At 39.5% G+C, this 22,924-nt stretch overlaps 1 protein-coding gene across 1 annotated transcript; it reads left to right on the top strand.

The window, feature by feature from the left end:
- Window positions 1-1,292: 1,292 nt before the first annotated feature.
- On the top strand, window positions 1,293-16,832 carry LOC106543668 (keratin, type II cytoskeletal 6A-like). The gene is made up of 9 exons (XM_087707875.1): window positions 1,293-1,820; window positions 8,381-8,595; window positions 9,274-9,334; window positions 10,110-10,205; window positions 11,285-11,449; window positions 12,354-12,479; window positions 14,033-14,253; window positions 15,415-15,449; window positions 15,545-16,832. The coding sequence occupies exons 1-9, from the start codon at window positions 1,293-1,295 to the stop codon at window positions 15,874-15,876; spliced, it is 1,779 nt and encodes a 592-aa protein (XP_087564001.1). The 3' UTR covers window positions 15,877-16,832.
- The last annotated feature ends 6,092 nt before the right edge of the window (window positions 16,833-22,924 follow it).

The following is a 22,924-nucleotide window of genomic DNA, read 5'->3' as shown; positions in this document are numbered from 1 at the left end:
CATTTGTTTCTACGCAAGCTTGGGAAATGATTCTTATAAAGATCTCTGCTCCTTGCATGTTGTGCCCAGGCAGGCAAGGATCATGATTTAAATACATAATATTTCAAGTGCAAGACATTTTTGCCCTGAAGTTTCTTTGCAATTAAGGAAACCTTTATTACTTGTTGTGGTTTAGTAGAGTACTTAGTATTGCTTGAATAGAAGCTGGAAACATTTAGCTGAACATGGTTTTCCAAACCACCCCAAAGTCCTGAAATCACCCTTGAAAACAACTTGTTATTTAAATTGAACTTCTTTATAGTATTCCTTAAACCAAGGTGCCCACATTGTAGTGTTACCCGCAATCTTCTTAAGTGGCCATAGCTCTAGATAAAATATCGTACAGTTCTAATGGTGCTGTAGCCCTAAGAAAAGCATGCTGTTTACTCAAATGGCTCAATCTATCATTTCTGAGCCATTTACATGGATTCTTAGAAAATCAGCCATTCTCAACTTGATGCTCTTCAAGTATTTAGCCTAAGACTCATCTCTGAACATTGCTTGTGGTGGCGGCAATTTGTGGAAATTGCAGGTGGACACATCCAAATAAATGAATGTTAGGAAAAACTGGCGTGGAGGTGCAACACGGTTAATTCTTCTTTTGTACATTCCTCATGACACCATTTATGTGATTCATAATCACACACACACAAATACATACACACAAATGCACGAAATGGTCTTAAGGGGTTCCTCTCTAAAATGAACTTTTGAAGAGTTTTCTAGAGCTGACTGTTTCCTTAGAACTCCCTCTGCAATCTTGCTGATTGGCTCCAAAGACATCTACAAACTTCTGCAGAGCATCCCACACCCAGATCTGTGTCTTGTTCTTTATGTGCAACAGTATTTGTTGGCACAGAGGAAGATATCCTCAGTTGTACCCCCTTGCATTAATCTTCAGTTGTGTACCATAGCTTAAAGCTCTTTGAAGAAAGCAAACATGGTAATGGTGAACATGAAAGGGATGCAAATAAGCTGGTATTGCAAAGCAAGCAATTTGGACAAATTAAAGTTATCGGATAGGTGTGTTGCACTTGATGTTGGGCCGTTACAGTAGAACTCATTGCTTGAAGGCAAGCCAAGCCCTTGAATATTTGCTTTCCTCATTCCCATGCAACCAAGCCCAAGATTTCAAATGCATATAAGGAGACATCTCCCATTTCCACATCACAGGGGGGCTCTTGGTCTCCTCTAATCTCTACTCCTCTGTTTCTGCTTCACAACCTTGCCATTCTCCCTCTCACAGACGCACCATGAACCGGCAATTCAGTTCCAGATCATTTTCAGCGGGGGGAAGGAGGAACTACTCTGTCTCCAACAGTGGCTTCCGAGTGGGCAACAGCTCAACCTCTGTCATCGGAGGAGTGGGATCTTTTGGTGGTGGCTTTGGCAGCAGAAGTCTCTACAACACTGGTGGAAGCAAGCGGATTTCTATGGGCATAGCTTCCGGTGGTGGTGGAGGAGCTCACTTTGGAAGAAGCTTGGGTGGTGGTCTGGGATTCAGCAGTTATAACACAGGATATGGGGGTTTTGGTGGCAGTGGCATGGGCCTAGGTAGTCATGTTGGAGGCTTTGGTGGTGGTGGTGGTGGTGGTGGAGGAGGATATGGATTTTCAGGCTCAATGCCTTGCCCACCTGGGCGAATCCACAATGTCATAGTGAATAAGAACTTACTGACTCCTCTGCACGTGGAGGTTGATCCTGAGCTTCAGAGGGTCCGGGTACAAGAGAGAGAACAGATTAAGACCCTCAACAACAAGTTTGCCTCTTTCATTGACAAGGTAAGATGGAGGGCAGGGAGAACATTGCATTGCAAAAAGAAACACTAGGAAGGTATGAGAGGTTCAGGACTGTTCTGAAAATAAGACACAAGGGAGCTTTTCTTTTACAACCTGGAGGTAGAATGATGCTGCTCAGGATTTGAATAGCTTATGAAAATCTGGCTTCATAAAGATGCAAAAGGACTGAAACTATAATGATGGGAGTTTCTGCAGTTTTAATTGTAAGACAGCGTTCCTCAATCATGTCTCCTTCATGTGTTTTGGGTAATAATTTCTATTAATCCCCTTGTCTATGTTGGCTGGGAAAGATGACATTTGTCATTGAACCTATCTGGAGAGCACCAGATGGTGGGAAGCTACACTTAAGAAAAGAACTAGTAACTTTATTTAAATTGTACTTTTAAATTAAGTACTTGGAAGGTATTTCAGTAATGAAGTTAACTATAAATGTGAAAGTTTTACAGTTTTCCTTGGAAATTGTCAAAGAAGGTTGGTCAGACATTTGTAATGATACTAGATTAAAAGATATCTTGTCACGGAATACATGATTGTTTAAGATGTATAGACTTCAACACCCAGAATTCCCTAGTTAACGCCCAGGATTCTGGGAGTTGAAGTCTACATATCTTAAAGTTGCTGTGGTTGAGATACACTGATCTAAAGAACAGTGCCTGGTACAGGATCCACCCCCACAATACTTGTTAAATTCATTGCTGGCTTCACTTAGTATATACAGCAGCTTCTTTCAAATAAAATGTTATAGTGACATTGATGTAAATCTATTCTAGTACATCTAGTTAAATAAACCTGTTTAATTTTCGAAAAACTAATTGTCTCCAGAATGAATAGCTTGATCATTATTATTTCAAAGAGTTGGTTTCTCTTTGGAATATGTGTCTAAACAGTTTTAAATGGCATTTTTTTCTCATAAGAGGAAAGCCTGCTGGGTAAACACAAGCTGAATTTTAGCAAACCAAACTTACAACGTTGTTGAGATAGAGGTTACTTTCTACATGTAAAAGAAATATAAAAGCTTTTAAAGAAGGACTGCTTTGCACACATTTCAACTGGGGTGGAAGTGAACTATTGTGACTTTTGAAAAGATTTTTAGAATTTAAAAGTTAAAATGCAGAACTGTTGATATTGGTGAAAATCTAGGGGGAGAGAAGTAGGCATGCTACACTTTATTGCACATTTTGGATTAATTTGATAGCAGTAATTTGAAGACTCATCTGGTTAATATAAATGGTTCTTCTAAGGAATTATGCAGTTAATAGTATATTCCTAATGACAGATACAATTTCATTCTTAGGTGTTTCTCAATCACAGGTTTGTTATGACCACGTACATGTGAAAACCATGTTTCATGTTCGTCTTCATAACGTGTTTTACACAACATTTATTGCTAGTATTTATAAACTACTTCCCCATGATATTGTTATTATTATGATATAATAGAAATACATGAAAATATACTTGGTGTAGTAGCTAAGAGGCATCATGCTAGATATTGGCTTGAGTTCTAGTCCTGTCTTGAATATGAAAGTAGCTAAGTATCTCGCTCTTAGCCCTTGGACAATGGCAACCTGAAAATTGCAGGGATTAGTCTAGGCAGTCACCATGACTCAAGATTGTCCTGAAGATACAAAGATACAAAGACACACATACACACAATATAGAACATATTTAAAAATTAAATTGCTTTAATGACCTACACTTTGCAAACTGGAATCACGTGTTCTACATGAAAGAGCTTACCCCTGCATGGAGAACATTAAAATGGCACAGGTCAGGAAGGGCTATCTATACAATATAATGTTCTGAAAGTGTAGTCTACATCTATGCAAATCTAATTAATACTTTGAGATTTTCTTCATTGGGTTTTCTATACAGCTCTCTGTCATTATGCTCTACAGGGGCATACCACAATAAGAGCTAAATTGCTGTATGTCTTCCCATCATTAAATATATACTTGACACGTGCCTAGTCAATTTTCTGCCAAGCACTCATTCATTGCTTTCCAAAAAAAAAAAAAAAAAAACCCTGGCAGATGTCTTTGTACAAGTCATGGTATGGTTTCAAATTATAGAGTTGGATGAGGTTATTTAGATCAAGTCCATTCGTCTGCCCATTGCAGAAATCCAAATTTATTTCGAAGAATATGTCTGAAGGTTACGATTCTAGAGGGAGCTTTGGGGTTGGGAACACTGCTTTCTGGGTGAATTTAACCCTTCCCTGTCTAATGATCTTTTCGCGTCCCTTCATCTCAGTTCAGTTTTGTTTCCCCTTCCTTTTTCTTTTTCAGGCCAGTTGCCTTTTCCCCATTGCCGAATTATGCAATTGTCAAACCATTCTCATTGTCATAGGCATTTCCCCACCCCACACAGGACCTACTTTCTTGTACTTTAAATCCATTTTTCTTTCATGTTCTGCATTCTGAGTTGATAGATAATAGGTCCTAATCTTCTCCATGACATTTCTTCAGTTATTTGTACTATATTAATCGATTTCATCTCAGTTCTCTGTTTACAAGATTAAATGCAACCCATTCCTTCATTCCTCTTACAGAATAACAGAGTGGGAAGGGACCTTGAAGGTCTTTTAGACCAGTGGTTCTCAACCTTTCTAATGCCACGACCCTTTAATACAGTTCCTCATATTGTGGTGACCCCAACCATAAAATTATTTTATGTTTTCCGTGTTTTCTTGAAAATATGGGTTTTCCGACACCTGTGAAAGGGTCGTTTGACCCCCAAAGGGGTCCTGACCCACAGGTTGAGAACCACTGTTCTAGACCAACCCCCAGTTCAGGCAAGAAACCCTATACCATTTCACACAAATGGTTGTCCAATCTCTTCTTAAAAACTTCCAGTTTTGGAGTATTCACAATTTTTGAGGCATGTTGTCCCACTGATTAATTGTTCTAACTGTCAGGAAATTTCTCCTTAGTTCTAAGTTGCTTTTCTTCTTAATTAGTTTCCACCCATTGCTTCTTGTCCTACCCTCAGGTGCCTTGGAGAATAGTTTGACTCCCTCTTCTTTGTGGCAACCCCTGAGATATTGGAACACTGCTATCATGTCATCTCTGGTCCTTCTTTTCATTAAACTAGACATACCCAGTTCCTGCAACCGTTCGTCATATGTTTTAGCCTCCAGTCCCCTAATCATCTTTGCTGCTCTTTGCATTCTTTCCAGAGTCTCAACATCTTTTTTACATTGAGGTGATCAAAGCTGGATGCATAAGATGCAATCCTCTTGATAGGATTTAGTTTATAGTTGCCTCATCACTCTTACTGCCTTCCTTAAATCTGTTTTGACTTCTCTGAATCTTTCTTAATGGCTGTTGTCCACAACTGAACACAATAATCACCCTTGAAACTCATCCGTACAGCATATATTTATTAGAAATAATGACAATGTTTTAAAAATATTAAAACTTGTTCATATTCCATTTGGGGGGGGGGGGAAATCTTTCATTTATACTCAACTCTTGTTTCAGCCTTTTGAGGTGCTTCCACTGTTGAGAACCAAGATGAGGGAGACAATATTCTCTATTGGGATTTTCACATTGAGGATAAAGTGAATGAAAATGCATACCAAGTGTTGCCAGTCATATATAGTTTCGTATTTCCAAGTAGCAGTATATATCTCTCATGGCCAAGTTCTCAATGAATAGTTCTGGAGAAAAAAGATGGATGCAACTACGTATTATTGAAAAACATTGTCATTTGGCAAACCCGTTCTGGATTTGCAAATATCAAAATGTAATGGGGAATATTGTCCTTGTGAACTGGTCATGCTTAATCGACAATGATCTAAAATGTGGCTTCAGAGACTCATGGGAAAAAACTACCTTACTTTCCATAGGATGCTCTGTCCTTTCAGTCAGGTTGAACCAGAATTTGGATGGGGCAGACTTATCTGCTTCACTTTCTCTCACTTATGATTTAAAAGAAAAGTTTAATGCATCCTGTTTCTGCATCAGTCCATCAAAATTCATGCACACTCGTGTATTCCAGTATAAGCATATTTGCACTTAGTTTCTGCAATATACAGTACCCATTTTTGTAAAGCAAAAATGCTTGTTTATTTTGCTTCTTCCTCTCCCATTCCTTCTCTCTCTTTCTCTTACCTTGGACTATCCAAATAGGAGAAATGCAAATACTGTAGTTTAGATTTATAACTATGGAATAAAGGCAAAACTGACAGATTTTTGTCACAATTTCTTCGGTACATTTAACATCTAATTTACCTCACAGCTGAGTATGTCATGGGCTGTTTGATTTTTCCAGTTATTTATCCATACTTGTGTGTCTTCAAGAGTGCTGCTTTCAGACCCAAATTTCCCTATTAAGATACATATGAACTTTACTTCTGGCTAAATAAGAAACATAATCTTTTCCCATGCAAAATCCAAAGGTTTTTTGGGCGCAGTGTAGAGTATCATCTGGCAATGGCACTACATTCTGTTGCCAAGTTTGAAAATCATTATCTCCTTAATTCTTACGACATGCCTCAAGGCTAAGCTCCTCATTATCTATTACTCTTGTTTCAGAGATGAAGGAGATGATCTGATGAGATAACTAGTCAATTGCCCAAGGCCACCCAGGAAATCTGGCAGAATCACAATGAACGTTTTGTTCTCACAGTTTAAGAGCCTGAATTCTGGAGGGCATGGGGGAGGGGAGGACATGTCAATTAGAGCATTGGATGATTATAAAGTTATATCATTCTTTAATGGACATTAATAAATTCTCCCTTTCAAATAATAAGCCATTCTAATTTTATCCTAAGAGGTTTTAAATATGAATAAGAAAGATAAGCTACTTTGATCTTTCATCTTTTTTTCTTTCCCAAATTTATTCTAAGTACATCTTCATTAAACATGGTTTTCCATATTTATTCAGCACCAATCCATTCTTAAAATGCCGTTGAAAAACTATTCTATGCTTTGGCCACTGAGTGGATTCATTAAATCAGCCATATCATTAGTGACTTTTAAAGCAGCCACATTTTTTCCAGGCTTAGCTTAGGTAAAAGTTGGGGGAGGGGATCATAGCTGATTTCATTAATTGGGGAGGGATATAGGTTTGCTTTTGAAGCCCTTCTGAATAATTCTCGAAGCATACTCACCTCCAAAGCATGTACCCCAAACACAACTTCTTTAGATTTACTTCAATAATTTATAGATTTTGTAGCAAAATAATAAGCTTTTGTCTGTTAATGTGGCAGATCATAGAATAAAACAAAATGATTCCAGGCAGTGTACACCTACTTCTTTGCTTATATAGGAATTACAGTTTTCTGACTAGTGAATCAGTGAAGTAAAAATACAAATAAAAAATGAAGCATACTCAGCTTCATTTTGATAAACCTTTTTTAAAACCGTTAAAAATGAATGAAAAACAGCAAAGGCAATTCTAAAATACCCAATGCCCCTAAAAATGTAGGGACCAGATGAGCTTTCCACTGCTGGAAGGACTTCATCTTGGTTTGTCAAATGGTTTCTACATTTCAACCTAATATGTTTCAGCCTAAATAATTAGATGTGGGTGTCATATGATCCCTTGGAGTGATTGTCTTGGGCCCCACTAATCAAATTAGCAGCCTTAAATGCAACTGTAGGTACACAATTATGTTGACTAGGTTAAGACTGAAGTCAGGATTGCCTAATCCTGATTTGTATATTTCCCAAAAAGTGAATATTTTTGCTTCCCTACTTCATTTCACATCTAAATCATTCCTAGTAATATATATTACTGGGATTTTAGAGAAACAAAATATAGGTGTAAAATGCAACATTCTATTTATTTTTTGAAAAAAGGATCTTTGCATCTTTGATGAATTTTAATTAACTGGTGATTTAAAATTTTGCAATGTGAACATACGTATCTATGCATTTATGTAAAATATTGATGCTGTGAAATTGTGTGAAAATTCATTTCAACACTGAATTTTTAAAATTAGAGAAAGGATGGATGGAGGGTTAAGGAAGGAGTTTTTCTTCAAGAGGACAAAACAGTTAAAACAATTAATCAATGAAATGGCAATTAATCAATGAAATGGCTTGCCTTCAGAGGTTGTGGGAGCTCCATCACTGGAGGTTTTAAAGAAGAGACTGGACAACCATTTGTCTGAAATGGTATAGGGTTTCCTGCTTGAGCAGGAGGTTGGACTAGAAGACCTCCAAGACCCTTCCAACTCTGTTATTCTGTCTCAGAAGGGACATGGAGAATATTGTCACATGGGGAAATCAGCAGAGATTCAGCAGGGCCTTTCCACCTGATCTGATAAAGAAGGATACAAGAATTGAATTGGCACTAGGGAAATCCATGTTCAGCTCCCAGCTTTAGCCATGGAAGTTGACTTGGTGTCTTAGTTTAGTCATTCTCTGTGAGCCCTGTCTACTTGACGGCATTATTGCACGGAAAAGTGGAATAGAGAGGGCTATATAGACAGGGTAGGGACTAATCTGCATAATGAAGATATGGATTCTAGCCAGTTCTTCAAGAAAGGTAACAAGGTCCCTCTTCTCTCTCCATTCCTTGTTGGGTTTTAGGTGCGATTCCTTGAGCAACAGAATAAAGTCCTAGAAACCAAATGGGATCTTCTGTACCAACAAGGCTCTCCAGCACTAAGGGACAATCTTGAACCTATTTATGAGTCTTACATTGAAACTCTTCGAAGACAGCTTGACAGCCTCTGCAATGATAAAAACCATTTGGACATAGAACTGAAGAACACACAAGAGCTTGTGGAAGATTTCAAGAACAAGTAAGTAAAAGTGAAGAGAAGTAGATGATGTTGGGTGGATGATGTGGACTTCTGTCAAGAAGGCAAAGCAATGCGTGATGCCTTCCTCCCAATTACTGTAGCTGCTCTTACACTAATTTTTTTCGCCATGGTTTCATGTTTTGCTTTCCCTTCTCATTATTTGCAGTGGGTAGTCTTTTTCAATTTAGACCCAGTTAATTTGCCATGTATGATCCTGTGCATAGCATCTGGCGAGGTATAATACTCTTATATGAAGTATAGAACTTATGCTGATACTTAGGCAAGTATGAGCCATAGTGGCACAGTGGTTAGAGTGCAGTACTGCAGGCTACTTCTGCTGACTGCCGGCTGACTGCAATTTGGCAGTTCAAATCTCACCAGGCTCAAGGTTGACTCAGCCTTCCATCCTTCCGAGGTGGGTAAAATGAGGACCCAAACTTGTTAGGGGCAATATGCTGACTCTATAAACTGCATAAAGAGCGTTGTAAAGCATTGTAAAGCAGTATATAAGTCTAAGTGCTATTGCTATTGCTAATGATCTCCTGATTTCATTTACCATAGAAAATTGTCATAAAGTTATATATTCAGTAAGGCTTGTAAAGATTTTGTATACATCTGAACAACCGGTTGAATAAAGCTAATATAATCAGTGCTAGTAATCATTTATTCCTATTGCAGATATGAGGATGAAATTAACAAACGGACAGCTTGTGAAAATGATTTTGTGGTGCTCAAAAAGGTAAGCGGTCCGTATTAACATATTAACACATGGAAATGTAAAGCTGCAATCATATTTTTTTTTATTTCTTATACATCCCTACTCATAAACATTTGCACTTACACATCTATTTGCAGTGTTAAAGTTAATAGTCTTACATGCCTGGCAATCACATTTACTACATTACCTGTTTTAAATCCAATACCCACATTTTGAATCATTGATGTGCAGCTTAGCTTAGGACAGAGATGCAGATTGTTGCTATTAGCACATTTTAAAAAACTTTCTTCCAAAAGTTCACATATCTATGCATTAAAAATGTTGGTTTCTAACCTGGGTATTTTTTATTTTCTAAAAGTGCAGCTTAATTATAGGGATGTATTCTTGCACTGTCTGCCATGCCTGAAATCACTACAGATTGTGAATGAGTGTGGAATAATACTTAAGTTATAGGGCTAAAAGAGGGAAGAGCCAGGTTGCAGTCTACCCACAGCCATGGAAGCTCACAAGATAAATTTGGGGCTTTGGCTCTCTAGCAACCCATCCCACCATATAGGGTAGTTCTTATGTGGAATACTAGAACACTACAAATGCAGGCTTGAGCTCCACAAAGCTAGCTCTTCATTGAACAAATAAATAAGTAATGCTTTGTTCTATATTATATACCAGGTATACTACCTCCATAGAATATTGCTTCCTTAAAAAGCCTTAAAACGGGAATGTCTGTGTTAAAGCTCTGACCCATCATTGCCTGCTCTGTCCAGACTATGATAGTATTTATATGTTTCTTCCTAAGGATGTGGACGGCTCATATATGCACAAGATTGATCTGGGATCCAAGTCTGACTCCTTGACTCAATATATCCAGTTCTTAAGAGCGCTCTTTGATGCGGTAAGAATCACTTCTGCCTTTTTATAACTATTAGTACCTAAAGCAAATTCATTTTCCAACATGTGACCAATAAAAGCATTTTAAATGCATGTAAGAGGTCTCTGCTCAAGAAATACATGCCATCCAATGTATAGCTTTCTGACTGTGTTTTACTGCCTGCATAAACCTGTCCTTTTACCTGTTATGAAAGCAGTCCTAAGACCTATGATGGGAAGTGGTGGCTCAGTGGCTAAGACACTGAGCTTGTTGATCAGAAAGGCCATCAGTTTGGCGGTTTAAATCCCTAGAGCCGCGTAATGGAGTGAGTTCCTGTTACTTGTTCCAGCTTCTGCCAACCTAGCAGTTCGAAAGCATGTAAAAATGCAAGTAGAAAAATAGGGACCACCTTTGTTGGGAAGGCAACAGCATTCAGTGCGCCTTCAGCGTTTAGTCATGCTGGCCACATGACCATGGAGAATGTCGGACAGCACTGACTCTTCAGCTTTGAAACGGAGATGAGCACTGCCCCCCTAGAATCGGGAACGACTCGCACATATGTGCAAGGGGAACCTTTACCTTTAAGACCTATAAATTCATTAACCCCAAATAGCTGCTTTCAAATCAATTATTATTATAATCCTAAGTAAAATAAATCCATTCTTATTGGATTGTTTGGTGTGGGGTGAGCTCAGGAGGGACCTGTCTATGTTGCAAGGATACCTGAAAAGGTAGACATCTTAATGGGCTTTCAGAGAGTGATTCACATCTCCCATGCCATGTGAGGTGAACAAGCATCACATCCTTTCCCCATAGAAGTGAATGGTGGTTGTTGAAAGCTATGAACAAAGTGACACTGAGAATTCCAAATAATATTTAATGATAGAAATCCCACCTGTAAAGGATTTCAAACCCTGGGACATCTGCTTTGATAGAGGATCTGAAATCTTTACTTGAAAGTCATTGATATAATTATTTTCCTGTGAGCTCCTTTCAATGTAGACACATGTCTAACAAGTTAATCCAAGGGCACAAACACACTCTATCACAGTTCTGCATCGTGGCTTTTTCCTTAACAATTGCATTGTTTGCAACTCCTACAGGAGCTGACTCAGCTGCACTCGCAAGTTAAGGAGACGAACGTTATTCTGCAAATGGACAACAACCGAGATCTGGATCTCGACAGCATCATTGCTGAAGTCAAAGCTCAGTATGAAGACATTGCCAATCGCAGCAGAGCAGAAGCTGAGGCATGGTACCAAAGTAAGGTGAGGATCTTTGGCAAAAGCAGATGTAATTTCAACTCAACTTGAATGACAAAAATAGTCCCCTCAACTACAAAGCAAAATCTCTGAGAGGTTTTAGTATTTACACTGGAACGAAATTGAATTCAATGCTCTCTGATGCTCCTGAATTAAGAACTGCTGAAACCTGAAAGAACCAAGTAGCAGTTTGTCCAGAAAGTTAGTCTTTTGCAAGAAATTCAAACAACGGTCTTTAGGGCAGCCCAAAGAGGTTCATAAGATCACTATATCATATATCTTTTTAGATCTAATCTATTCCACAAGATACAGGAAGCACTATCTTTACATCATATACATAGGGCATATTACACCCAAAAATGGTTTGGTGAATGACCTCTATCTATAAATAGTTATCACCATCTTTTCCATTTTTATTTCATTTTTCTAAAATGGAACCTTCCCCATCTTGGGTGCATTTATGAGATGTTTCAGCTGCTGAAAAAATACAATGTTTTGGCATACAATTTTTGCCTCAAGTGGAAAAGTATGTTCTGCTCATCTGGTAAGGTGGCTCTTTTGTCTTTGAGAGTCTTCCAGCTTCTTGGAATGGGTCCCAAACATTTGCTTTTGCCCTGAGAGCACATCTGCATATAAATGTATATTCAAAATATGCATTCCTTTATTGAAAATAGATTTATGTTCCTGCAGCTAAATTTGGCTCTTCATCTATGGAAAAACTAGACCTTTCTGTACATTAAGCTAGTGCAATTCCAAATTTTCTTTTTCAAGTACTTTGAGCACTCAACCTTTTTTTCTACATATTTACAATCATGCCAACTATTTTATGCATGTGAATAAAGACCATTTTATGAATAGGGCTTATTTAAGATTGCACAAGATGATTATCACTTTCCATTTCGACTTTCAGTTCCAAGAATTGCAAAGTACAGCTTTCAAACATGGCGATGACTTGAAATCAACCAAAGATGAGATTGCAGATCTGAGCCGGATGGTCCAAAGACTTCGGTCCGAAATCGAAATTGTGAAGAAAGCAGTAAGGAATATCTTTTTCCTCCTTTTTTTTCTCCTCCCCTCTCTTTATTTCTTTTTCTAAGGGAGAAATTAATTGTTTTATGATGGTCAAAGATTCAACACTTGTAACTGCCTAGGTTCAACCTCCCGCCGTAAACAGGATTTATACAATTCGTAAGAGATTTCAATAATTCCTTAGATTCTTTCTTATTTCGTTTTTTATAAACATTCTTGGTTTCTGGGGAGAAAGGGCAATGGGCGACATCTTCCATTTAGGGGCTGATGGCTTCTCCAGATTTCCTTAGTTCCATTTATAATTGCTTTCAAAGCATATCATCAAGGCTCCTCAGAGTTTTAGAATCCCATGTTCTACTAATCACTTTCACTGGTTTGGTATTCTCATCTTATTTTCCCACATGAATACTTTAGCTTTAGTTGGTTCATATGGAAACCACCCAGGGACAGGCTTCAAAAACTTTAGCAACATGTTCTCTGCCCAGTTGCTGGTGGTGCCCATGGTGGGCGTGGCCTAGTCGATCTCCTGCACCACAGTGGGGAGGGGGCTTTTCACCCTCCCTGGGCTTTGGAGGTTTTCCTGATGCATCCGGGAGGGCAAAAACTGCCTCCCCGGGCTCTGGGGGCCCTCCAGAGGCTGGCAACAGGCCTGGCCTCTGGCCTCCTTCCTCAACTTTAGGGAAGCCCATTTTTTGCCCTCCCCAAGTCTCCATGCGGGCCCTGTACTTACCTGGCATCCCAAATAGGCCACGTGGAGACTCCTGGGAGGGGAGGGGCCAGCCAGGGGTGGGATTTTCAGATTCGCTGAACTGGGCAGATCCTAAGCTAGAGGATCACCTGAACCTGTGCGAACCCGCAGATGCCCACCCCTGAAACCACCTTGGGATGTGTGTGTGTCTGTGTGTGAGAGACATATTTTAACTGAAGTAAAAATAACAATACCATAGAATAGTGTTTTTAAAGAAACAGTGGCTTGCTATGAGTAAACCCCAAGAAACAAAACAGATACCTTACACTCAACAGCAACAGAAAGAAATGAATTCCCTTAACTAGTGACGGAATTCTTTCTCCAAAATCTTACATTCTTCTCTAAGAAACAAATAAAAGTAAAAGAAACTGTACTCTATAATTTCTTAAATGGAATAACAATAGTATAAGATGGGCATAGAAAAAGAATAACCATGTTTACCTGCAATTGTATGTATGTATATATAGCACATTAGAGATAACAATATTTGGTTATAAATAGCTAATTATAGAAAGGGGAAATACTAACTGCAAAGAAACCGATACGGAACTGCCCTATGATTTTTGATGGAACTTTTGGTTCCTATGTTGTCCTAAGTCATGTGTTTGTTGTTGATGTGTTTATGGGTGTAAAATAAAAACTTAAAAATAAAAATAAAAAAGTAAAAGATGGGGCCTGGAAAGAATACTCAATGTTGGTGCTTCAACTAAAACATCCCTGCCTCTTTGAATTAATGAATTAATTGATTCATTTGTATTGGCAATCGCATCCATGTACACAAAACATGGAACATTTGTCTCTTTCTTTCTCAGATTAGCAGCCTGCAGGCCACCTTAGCAGAATCTGAACAACGTGGGGAGTCAGCCCTGAAAGATGCTCGGACAAAGTTGCTTGACCTCCAGTCTGCCCTAACATCAGCAAAGGACGAGCTGGCTCGCCTGCTGCGGGATTATCAAGAACTGATGAATGTGAAACTGGCCCTGGATGTTGAGATTGCTACATACAGAACCCTGCTAGAGGGAGAGGAGTGCCGGTAAATATTGACCAGGATATCAGACTCTTTTGCCTCTTTCCATGTGCAAAAGACCAATTGCCAAGATTTGAGTTTTGAAGGTGGTTGTCTATTCTGGTCAGATGCACAAGGGTAGGTCAGAGGTGGGATTCACTTATCTTCCCTACTGGTTCGCAAATGTAAGCGCACTTGCAAGGGCCTTGTCTGTACATGTGCAGTGCTCGCGCATTACATCAGGGTGAGTGGGAGGAGCCTCCCGCAGCCACTGCTACCGGTTCACCCGAACCGGAGAGAACTAGCTGAATACCACCTCTGTGGTGAGGACTTGGACAATCTCTTTAGCTAATAATGTACCATATTTTTCAGAGTATAAGACGCACCGGAGGATAAGATGCACCAAGATTTTGAAGAGGAAATTTTTTAAAAAAAGTTTTTGCACTCTGCTGACCTCCCCAAAACAGCCCGTTTTTTTGCGAAAACAGGCCCGTTTTTTCCCCCCCAAAAGAGGGCACAAATAGTCTTTAGGAAGCTTATAGAGTGCTCCTGGGAGCTGGTGGGGGGACAAAACTGAGCAAAAAATGGCCCGTTTTTCACTCATTTCTACCCTCCCCAACCCCCAGGAGCACTTTACAAGCCTTCTAAAGGCTATGCATGGCCATTTTATGACGGGGGCGGGGTTTCAGGAAGAAAAAAATGCTGTATTCAGTGTATAAGATGCACCCAGATTTTCAGCCTCTTTTTTGAGGGAAAAAGGTGCGTCTTATACTCCGAAAAATATGTTAGGTAGATTTTTTTTAAAAAAACAACAACCCAACAATGCATAGTTCCAGAGCAAATTATTTGGAATAGCAGAAAGAGAAATAAGTTGATACAAGACTAAAGCCAAGAAGGAGATAACTTAAATGCTACTATAGGACTGGTTAGAAAATGAATTATGAAAATACAACTGTACAGAGCTGGGTGTGAATCTCATTATTCCGAGAATATCCAGCTCATAGTTAATAACCTGATGCTCTGGCCCTGAGTGATAAATTTGCAAGATTCAGGAAAGACCCCTTGAAGCTATTTCGAAGCAAATTTGATGCTACTATGAATGCCATGAAAATGCTGGGAGGTATAGAATTTTCTGGATAGTAAAATTTGTTCTTTGTTTCAACGCTTTGTTTTTCTTTTCTCTCTTAGGATGTCGGGCGAGTTTGAAACCCCTGTCAATATCTGTAAGTATGCAACCTAGTGTTCAGTTAAATTAGACAGTGCTTTTGTCATCTTGAGTGGACAAGTCTGATTTCCTGTATTGTTTTCCAATCCACAGCTGTGATCAGCAGCTCGAGCACCATGAGTGGAGGAGGATACGGTGCAGGAGGAGGATACGGTGTCGGCGGGGGATCTGGCTACGGAGCTGGAGGAGGAGCTGGATATAGTATGGGTGGAGGAACCAGCGGATTAAGCCTTGGTGGTGGCGGCGGCGGCGGAGGTCACAGCCACATTAGTGTTGGAGGGGGGAAAGTGAGCCGATTTAGTAGTGGGGGCAGTTTAAGTGGCTCTGGAAGCCTCACAGGGGGCGGATACACCTACGGTGGGGGGAGTTCAAGCATGAAGATCCTATCGTCCACAAGCTCCTCAAGCAAGAGAATAATCAGCTAAGATTTCCAACAGCAGAGCTCATTTCCTGCTTCAAAAGTCTCTTGTTATCATGTGCCCCCACAACACAACATACAGTACTTTCTGAAAATTTAGTGTGCCCACAATTGCCCATACTTCCTCTACAATGATCATACAATCCTCTACATTTACAGGGTAAATCGCCTGCTGGGATGGCATTTGTAAGCTTAGGTCATGATCAGGAGGTTAATCTACTATTACAGCCCTTCCAGGATCTAGGTGGATGATCACATACTTGGAAAGTTCCTTTCTCTTTTGCTTTCTAAAAGGATGTCTGTAAGCATGTACAAAACCAGTGTGTCAGGGCTTCGAGCCCAGTTTTCTCCCTGGCATGCTAGCTTTCCATGAATAGGCACGTTTTCTGATCAATGACAGAAGCATTTCAATCATGTCATCATCCACCTGCAGGCTCAGAAGTGGCCCATCCCAGAAAGGCAGAAGATGCAAGTTGATGTGATTGTTCTGATTGTATGTGTTTCACCTCATCTGTCTCTTTTCACGCTCTGCTGCATAGGCCATTGTAATTTCCCTGCACCCTCACATTGTTGTGTTAGTGCTTCTGTGAATGGAATGGTGCTTCCCATATTGGCTTTCTCCATGTGGTCAGCTGTACTGTTGCATAACTCTGTAGGAAGCAGGTAACATAGCTTGTCTCTTCGCTGCTCTGCTTCAGTGGCTTTGCACAAGCCCATCTTGTCACAAAGAGAATACACTAAATTGCAGATGAAGAACAAGATCACCAAACCAGACATACTACTTTTATAAGCTTTGTTTAAAGTATCACTTTATTGTACATCTTGTTTTTAAATTCTAATGTACAGTAGTTCAGCTGACTATATGCCATCCTCTAAAGTTGTTAACGAAAAGCAAAATGCAAGCTTCCGGCAATTTCCTCATTCACAGTGCACCTTGTGAAATAATCTCTTGTCAATAAAGTCTTGTGCTGCAATAAATACTGTCATTTTTACATTAGCTCAAAACCCTCTCTTTTGTTTTGTAGCACAAATCATGGCACTGCTTCGACCTGTGACTTAGAACCAAATGTGACTTTGAGCCCAATTTCACTTGGAATTCTCAGTTCTAACGTCTGGTAGCATCTATCCCATTTATCCCATTCCTGTGGCTTCTGCTTACTGGAGAAAAATAAGAATTAGAAAAAAAAATAAAATAAAAGGAAGAGAGAGGACAGGCAGTGCCAGAGAGGCCAAAATGGGATACACTTGACTTTTGCTCTACCTATTAATTCCTGCAGCACTGTTCTCCATTAGTCATCCAAGAGATGATTTCTAAGGGAACTTGGCCCTGGACAAAAATAAAATTGCCTATCTTTGCTCTAAGGGACGTGGTGGCTCAGTGGCTAAGACATTGAGCTTGTCGATCAGAAAGGTCAGCAGTTTGGCGGTTCGAATCCCTAGCACCGTGTAACAAAGTGAGCTCCTGTTACTTGTCCCAGCTTCTGTCAACCTAGCAGTTCGAAAGCATGTAAAAATGCAAGTAGAAAAATAGGAACCACCTTTGTTCCATGTGCCTTCGGCGTTTAGTCATGCCAGCTACATGACAACGGAGACCACTTCGGACAGTGCTGGCTCTTCGGCTTTGAAACATAGATGAGCACCACGCCCTAGAGTCAGGAACGACTAGCACATATGTGCGAGGGGAACCTTTACCTTTACCTTTACCTTTGCTCTGCAGGGTATCAGGAGCCTTTTGTCATCTCTTGCAACAAACCCAATAATTTTCCAGGGAAAGCTGACAAAACAGTCCAAAGCTGACCTCAAGATAGATCAGTGGGGAGTTGTCACCTTCCAGCCTCACATATTTGTGTGTTCAAACTGTTCTCATGACAGGAAAGGGGAAAAAATAGAAGCTTTGCTTGAAAATTTATCTCCTCTTCTCCCTTTCAAATATACTATGAGATACTATACTATACGATGAGAAAAGTCAGGGTTTTATTATATTGCATTAATTTTTACATATGAAGGAGCCTATAATTAGTTCTTCATGCTTTCTAGACACAGGTTGTCTTAATGAGTATCCAAGGCTATTGTTTTCAAGAGAAATTGAAACACTGAGCCATTCAGGGTGAGCTTCAACATTTTTAGCAAGGGGTTCTCTCCCCTGTTGCTGGGTGGGTGTAGGCATGGCCTAGTCAGCCTCCTGCACCATGGTGGGAACTTTTGCCCTCCCCTGGCTCTGGAGGCTTTCCTCGAGCCTCTGGGAGGGTGAAAATGGCCTCCTCTGGGATCCAGAGGCCCTCTGGAGGCTAGAAATGACCCCGTTTCTGACCCTCTCAAACTTCCAGTAGGCCCATTTGCATCCAAAATGGGCTGTGTGGGGACTCCTGGGAGGGGAGTGGGTGGGCAGGGCCAGCCAAGAGTGGGATTTGGGAGGTTCTCTGAACTGCACAGAATCTTAGCTAGAGGTTCTCCCAAACCCCTGCGAACCCCCAGCAGCTCACCCCTGGAGCCATTAATTTGTTTTTTGTGGAGGACATAAGTCGTTCTTTTGGCTATCCTCACTATTTCTGGTCAATTCACCTTTGCATGTTTTTGAAGCACAATCGAGATTGTAGAATTTCTTTATCAGCAGCAAAAGCAGGAGAAGCAGATCCATATCAGGTAGGTGCCTACCCATTCTACTAGTTTCAGCAGGACCATCAGTATCTAAGGAAACATTCCCGGGATTACCTATTTTGAAATGATGATGCAAACGTAATTCAACATTGATGCAAACATAATTCAACATTGTTTGGGAATTGCTGTGTCCCCAGGATTCAGTATACTGAGGAGGCATGCAGACATTTTCTCCCTCCATATATATTGACTCTAATTACCTACCTGCTTACCCACATTTTAAAGCAATAGAAGCTGTTTTTCCCCAGCAATATATTCAAGTGAGTAAATATATCTGTTGCGGAGATGCCCAAGGGGTACAGTATATATATAATATGGTACTTGTGACGATGCACTTGTAGCCGCCAACTTGATTTTTTAAAATCTGTGTCACATGTACAACACACACACACAAACAGATGATTGTACTGTTGTTGGCACCATCTTGATTTTAAAACCATATTTTTGCAATGCTCCTGGTCTGTTGCACCAGCTGTTTGCTTGACTGTCTCTACTTCTGTATGCAGATAGAAGTCATTTCTCTCACCTTATTCCTATGCTGGTGGTATGTAAAAAAAATACACAAAGTTTTTGTATATTTCCTTACATCTTTTTCAGAGTTCTAAAACAGGGGTCTCCAACCTTGGCAACTTTAAGCCTGGTGGACTTCAACTCCCAAAATTCCCCAGCCAGCAAAAAATATTGTTTCCTGATTACTTATTTGTACCCTATGACTATCATTAAGTGTTGTAACTTGACAAATGTATCTTGTCTTTTATGTACACTGAGAGCATATGCACCAAAGACAAATTCCTTGTGTGTCCAATTGGCCAATAAAGAATTCTATTCTATTCTATTCTATTCTATTCTATTCTATTCTATTCTATTCTATTCTATTCTATTCTATTCTATTCTATTCTATTCTATTCTATTCTATTCTATTCTATTCTATTCTATTCTATTCTATTCTATTCTATTCTATTCCAAACTCAATCTATCTCAGAGGAAAGGCATCTGTGCAAAGCTGGCCCTTACTTCTTTGTAAATCAAGAGAGGTGTCTCTGTCAGCTGATTGGAGGGTATCAAACCATAATTTGATCTGTTATCACTTAACTATCAAGAAAATGAAAGAAGGCACAACATGGGGGAGATTCTTTTTGAGATTCTTGTAGCAAAGATCACAGCAAACTAACCACTGTTTATCTTAAATGGGGAAAAGGGGTGAGGAGGAGGTTGAGATATCATTTGCTTCACCAATTGAAGCATGAAGATATCTTCGGCAAGCTCTAGTTCCATCAATTTTTCCCTTTTTTAAAAATTTAAGAGTTAAAATACAAACTTGCAAAAAACAAGAAGAACAAAACAAAACTAACCAGGGGGAAAAAAAACAAAAACAAAAACAAAATCTTTCTACTAGAAGTGTCAAACTTGATTTCATTGAGGGCCACATCAGGGTTATGTTTGACCTTGGGGGCTGGGGTGAGGTGGCCAGCTCAACGTCATTCATGTAGGGGGTGCCTGTGGTGGCCCAAGAGCTCTGCCAGAGAAAATGGGCTCCTAAGCTCCATGTTCAGCTGTGACGGCTTCCTGTAACCCTCTGCCAGTGTAAATGGAGCTTCGGAGGGCCACCCGCAGCTCTTGCGAGCTCTGTTTTCAGCTGTAACAGCATCTTGCAACCCTCTACCAATGAAAACAAACGGCCCTCATGAGCTCCATTTTCACTGGCAGAGGTATCGAAGGACAGCCCCTTGTTGTTTCCAGGGCAGCCCCACGGGCCAGGTCTAAGCACCCTGTGGGCCTTGAGTTTGACACCCTTGCCCTAGTTGAATACTAATAAGTATATTACAGCATTAGCAAACTCCCCCCGAAAAAGGTCTACAATATACAAGCTTCTACAACTCTGTTTACCCAAACAATTTGACCTATCATCTATCTACTATAAAAAGAAACAGTTAACAGGTAAGCTCAACCAGAGAAACTATCTTCAAAACCCATCAGTTCTTATTTTATTTGGCTTCCCTAACAGCGGCAGAAAGCCTATGGTTATGTTTTAAGGATTCATTAGAGTTACATTCCTGCCTCTAAATAACACAGAATGAATAGGCATAATGGAGTCATAAATCCAAAACAGTGGTTTGAATAATCTGCAATCTTAAAGTACATTTCTCATTATTTGTCATTCTTATTTCCACATATTACCATTATTCAAAGCCTGGTGAAATTTGATGCACCCCAGAATGCCCAGGACAATAACTAGGATCTTTACAGTTTGAGAGAAACATCCAAAATCAAAGAAGACCCTTATTTTATGGACAGCGAACTGCATTTGTCAACAAACAGAAATAAATCTAAATAACTTTTTTAAAAATGGGGCAACAATGTCACTTCCTGGAGTCAGTATCAGTGGTGGGTTTCTACCAGTTTGGACCGTTTTGGCCGAACCAGTAGTGGTTTGACTGTCTGGGTTGCTGGAACCGGCAGAGATCCAGGCTTGCCACGCCTCTGGCAACCGGTTCTGCGGGCGGTGGCGTAGGTGCCGCCATCTTGTTTTTAACTTCTGCGCATACACAGAACAATTTTTATTGCACTGGGTATGCATGGACAGTACGCATGCGCAGCGAAACCTACAAGCGAACCAGCAGTAGTGCCTGTCGGAACCCACCTCTGGTCAGTATGCACCTACTGTAATAGCACTCCTTTACTAAATTCAAGATATTGAGCTAATGAAATAAACTCCTTCAAGAAAACTTGGAATTACAGTTTTCATTTGAAAAATGAAATTTCGTAATTTGAGGGAGAATGTCCATGTTCTTCCCTCAGCAGGTCCATGGCAGATGATCAATTATTAGAAGACATTAACTCCCACCAGAATTTTCTTCTCCAAAACATCGACAATTGGGAGGAACAGGAGGATGATTCAGGTTCTCCATCTTATCTTGGTTAAGTATAAAGATCTTCTACCCCAAGATCACAACAGAACTCCCTTGATTGACTATGTGACAAGGGAATTGCAGCCGTGTGCTCCAATGTTCGTACTGAAAGGTGAGAATTGATCTTCTTCCCAATTCTGAAAACTGAGTTCTGTACTCCCATTTTTAAAATACTCCACGCGATATCGAACAGTTGTAGGAGATGTGCGTTTGTCACACTATATTTGGAAAAGCCAAATAATAGAGAGACAGATATTTTAAACTGTTTCCTTTCCTATTTTGTTCTTGAAATCAGTTTTTTCCATCCCTTGGAATTCTGTTCCTGAGTATGTTCATTGATGGTTGCATTCATGCAGTTAATGTCACATCTCCTTTCACCTTTGTTAGGTTAAAAGATTAGCCCCCAAAAGAAGAAAAATAACAAAAAAAGACCCAGCCTGAGGCTTACAGACTAAGTAAACTCCAATAACTGTTTTGTATATCCTGACAAAGCTTCTTGTGGTTGGATTACCAGATGGTCTTATTTTTAACATGTCCCATTCCAGACGTCATCATTATTTGCTGAGATCCATGAATGACCCTTTGCTGGTCCTAATTTTTCAAAATGAGATTTAAATATATATATATACAGGGTGTACTGCAGCATAGTCATACTATATAAAAAATTTATTATATAAATTACATTAAATGTTCAAATTGGCTGCCATTTTCTTTTAACACTTACTTGTTTATGTTAAACACTTGTATGACCTTCAAACAATGTAACCTTTCCTCTGAAAAATATTAATTAATAAAGTATATTGTGATTGACCAATTGGGGACTTGTATATTTGGTAAGCTTATATATTAAGTGTGTGTGACAGAAATGTTTTCTTGACTTTATTGATATTCTAGGACTTGATTCAAAAGTGGTGGAAAGTACAAGATTGTCAAACTACTTTAAACTGAACTAAGAGCACTGTGTATCCCTGATGGCCACAAAACCATGGATTGCTTGACTATGGATTGCTGAACAATCCGTAGTTTGGGTTTGCGTGTTATTCTAAGCTACAAGGTAGGATTTACAAACCATAGTGACTGGGTTTGCAAACTATATTTAGTCAATATTCAGATACATTGATTGGACAGTCTTCAAATAATAGAATGTAATCAGCTAAGTGGATAGTAAGTTAATACTTGTTGAAAAAAAGATGAAGGAAAAATTCAAACGGATATTCTTGAGAACGTTATTGCAAGAAATAAACTTTAGACCAGAATGATTTCTGAGCCAAAGTCTTTTTGGCAGGAAAAATGCCTTAAAGAGGAAATTTGGAGTTATAAAGAGCACATTAGTTATTTAAAGAAGGAAATGACAGGAGCAAGTATAAACAGATAATATCTTATTTGATGAAAATCGTGTAATCTAATATTACATTATGTGATACCATTGAACTATAGTTTAGGGTGGATCAAATAGTCAACTTCCTGTTCTTATTTCATCTTTGAAGA

The sequence above is a fragment of the Thamnophis sirtalis genome, unplaced genomic scaffold (genome assembly GCF_051295495.1).
Source record: "Thamnophis sirtalis isolate CommonGarterSnake01/CBP01778 unplaced genomic scaffold, rThaSir2_p1.2 scaffold_3, whole genome shotgun sequence".
Classification (NCBI taxonomy): domain Eukaryota; kingdom Metazoa; phylum Chordata; class Lepidosauria; order Squamata; family Natricidae; genus Thamnophis; species Thamnophis sirtalis.
This window is presented reverse-complemented; position numbering and strand designations above follow the sequence as displayed.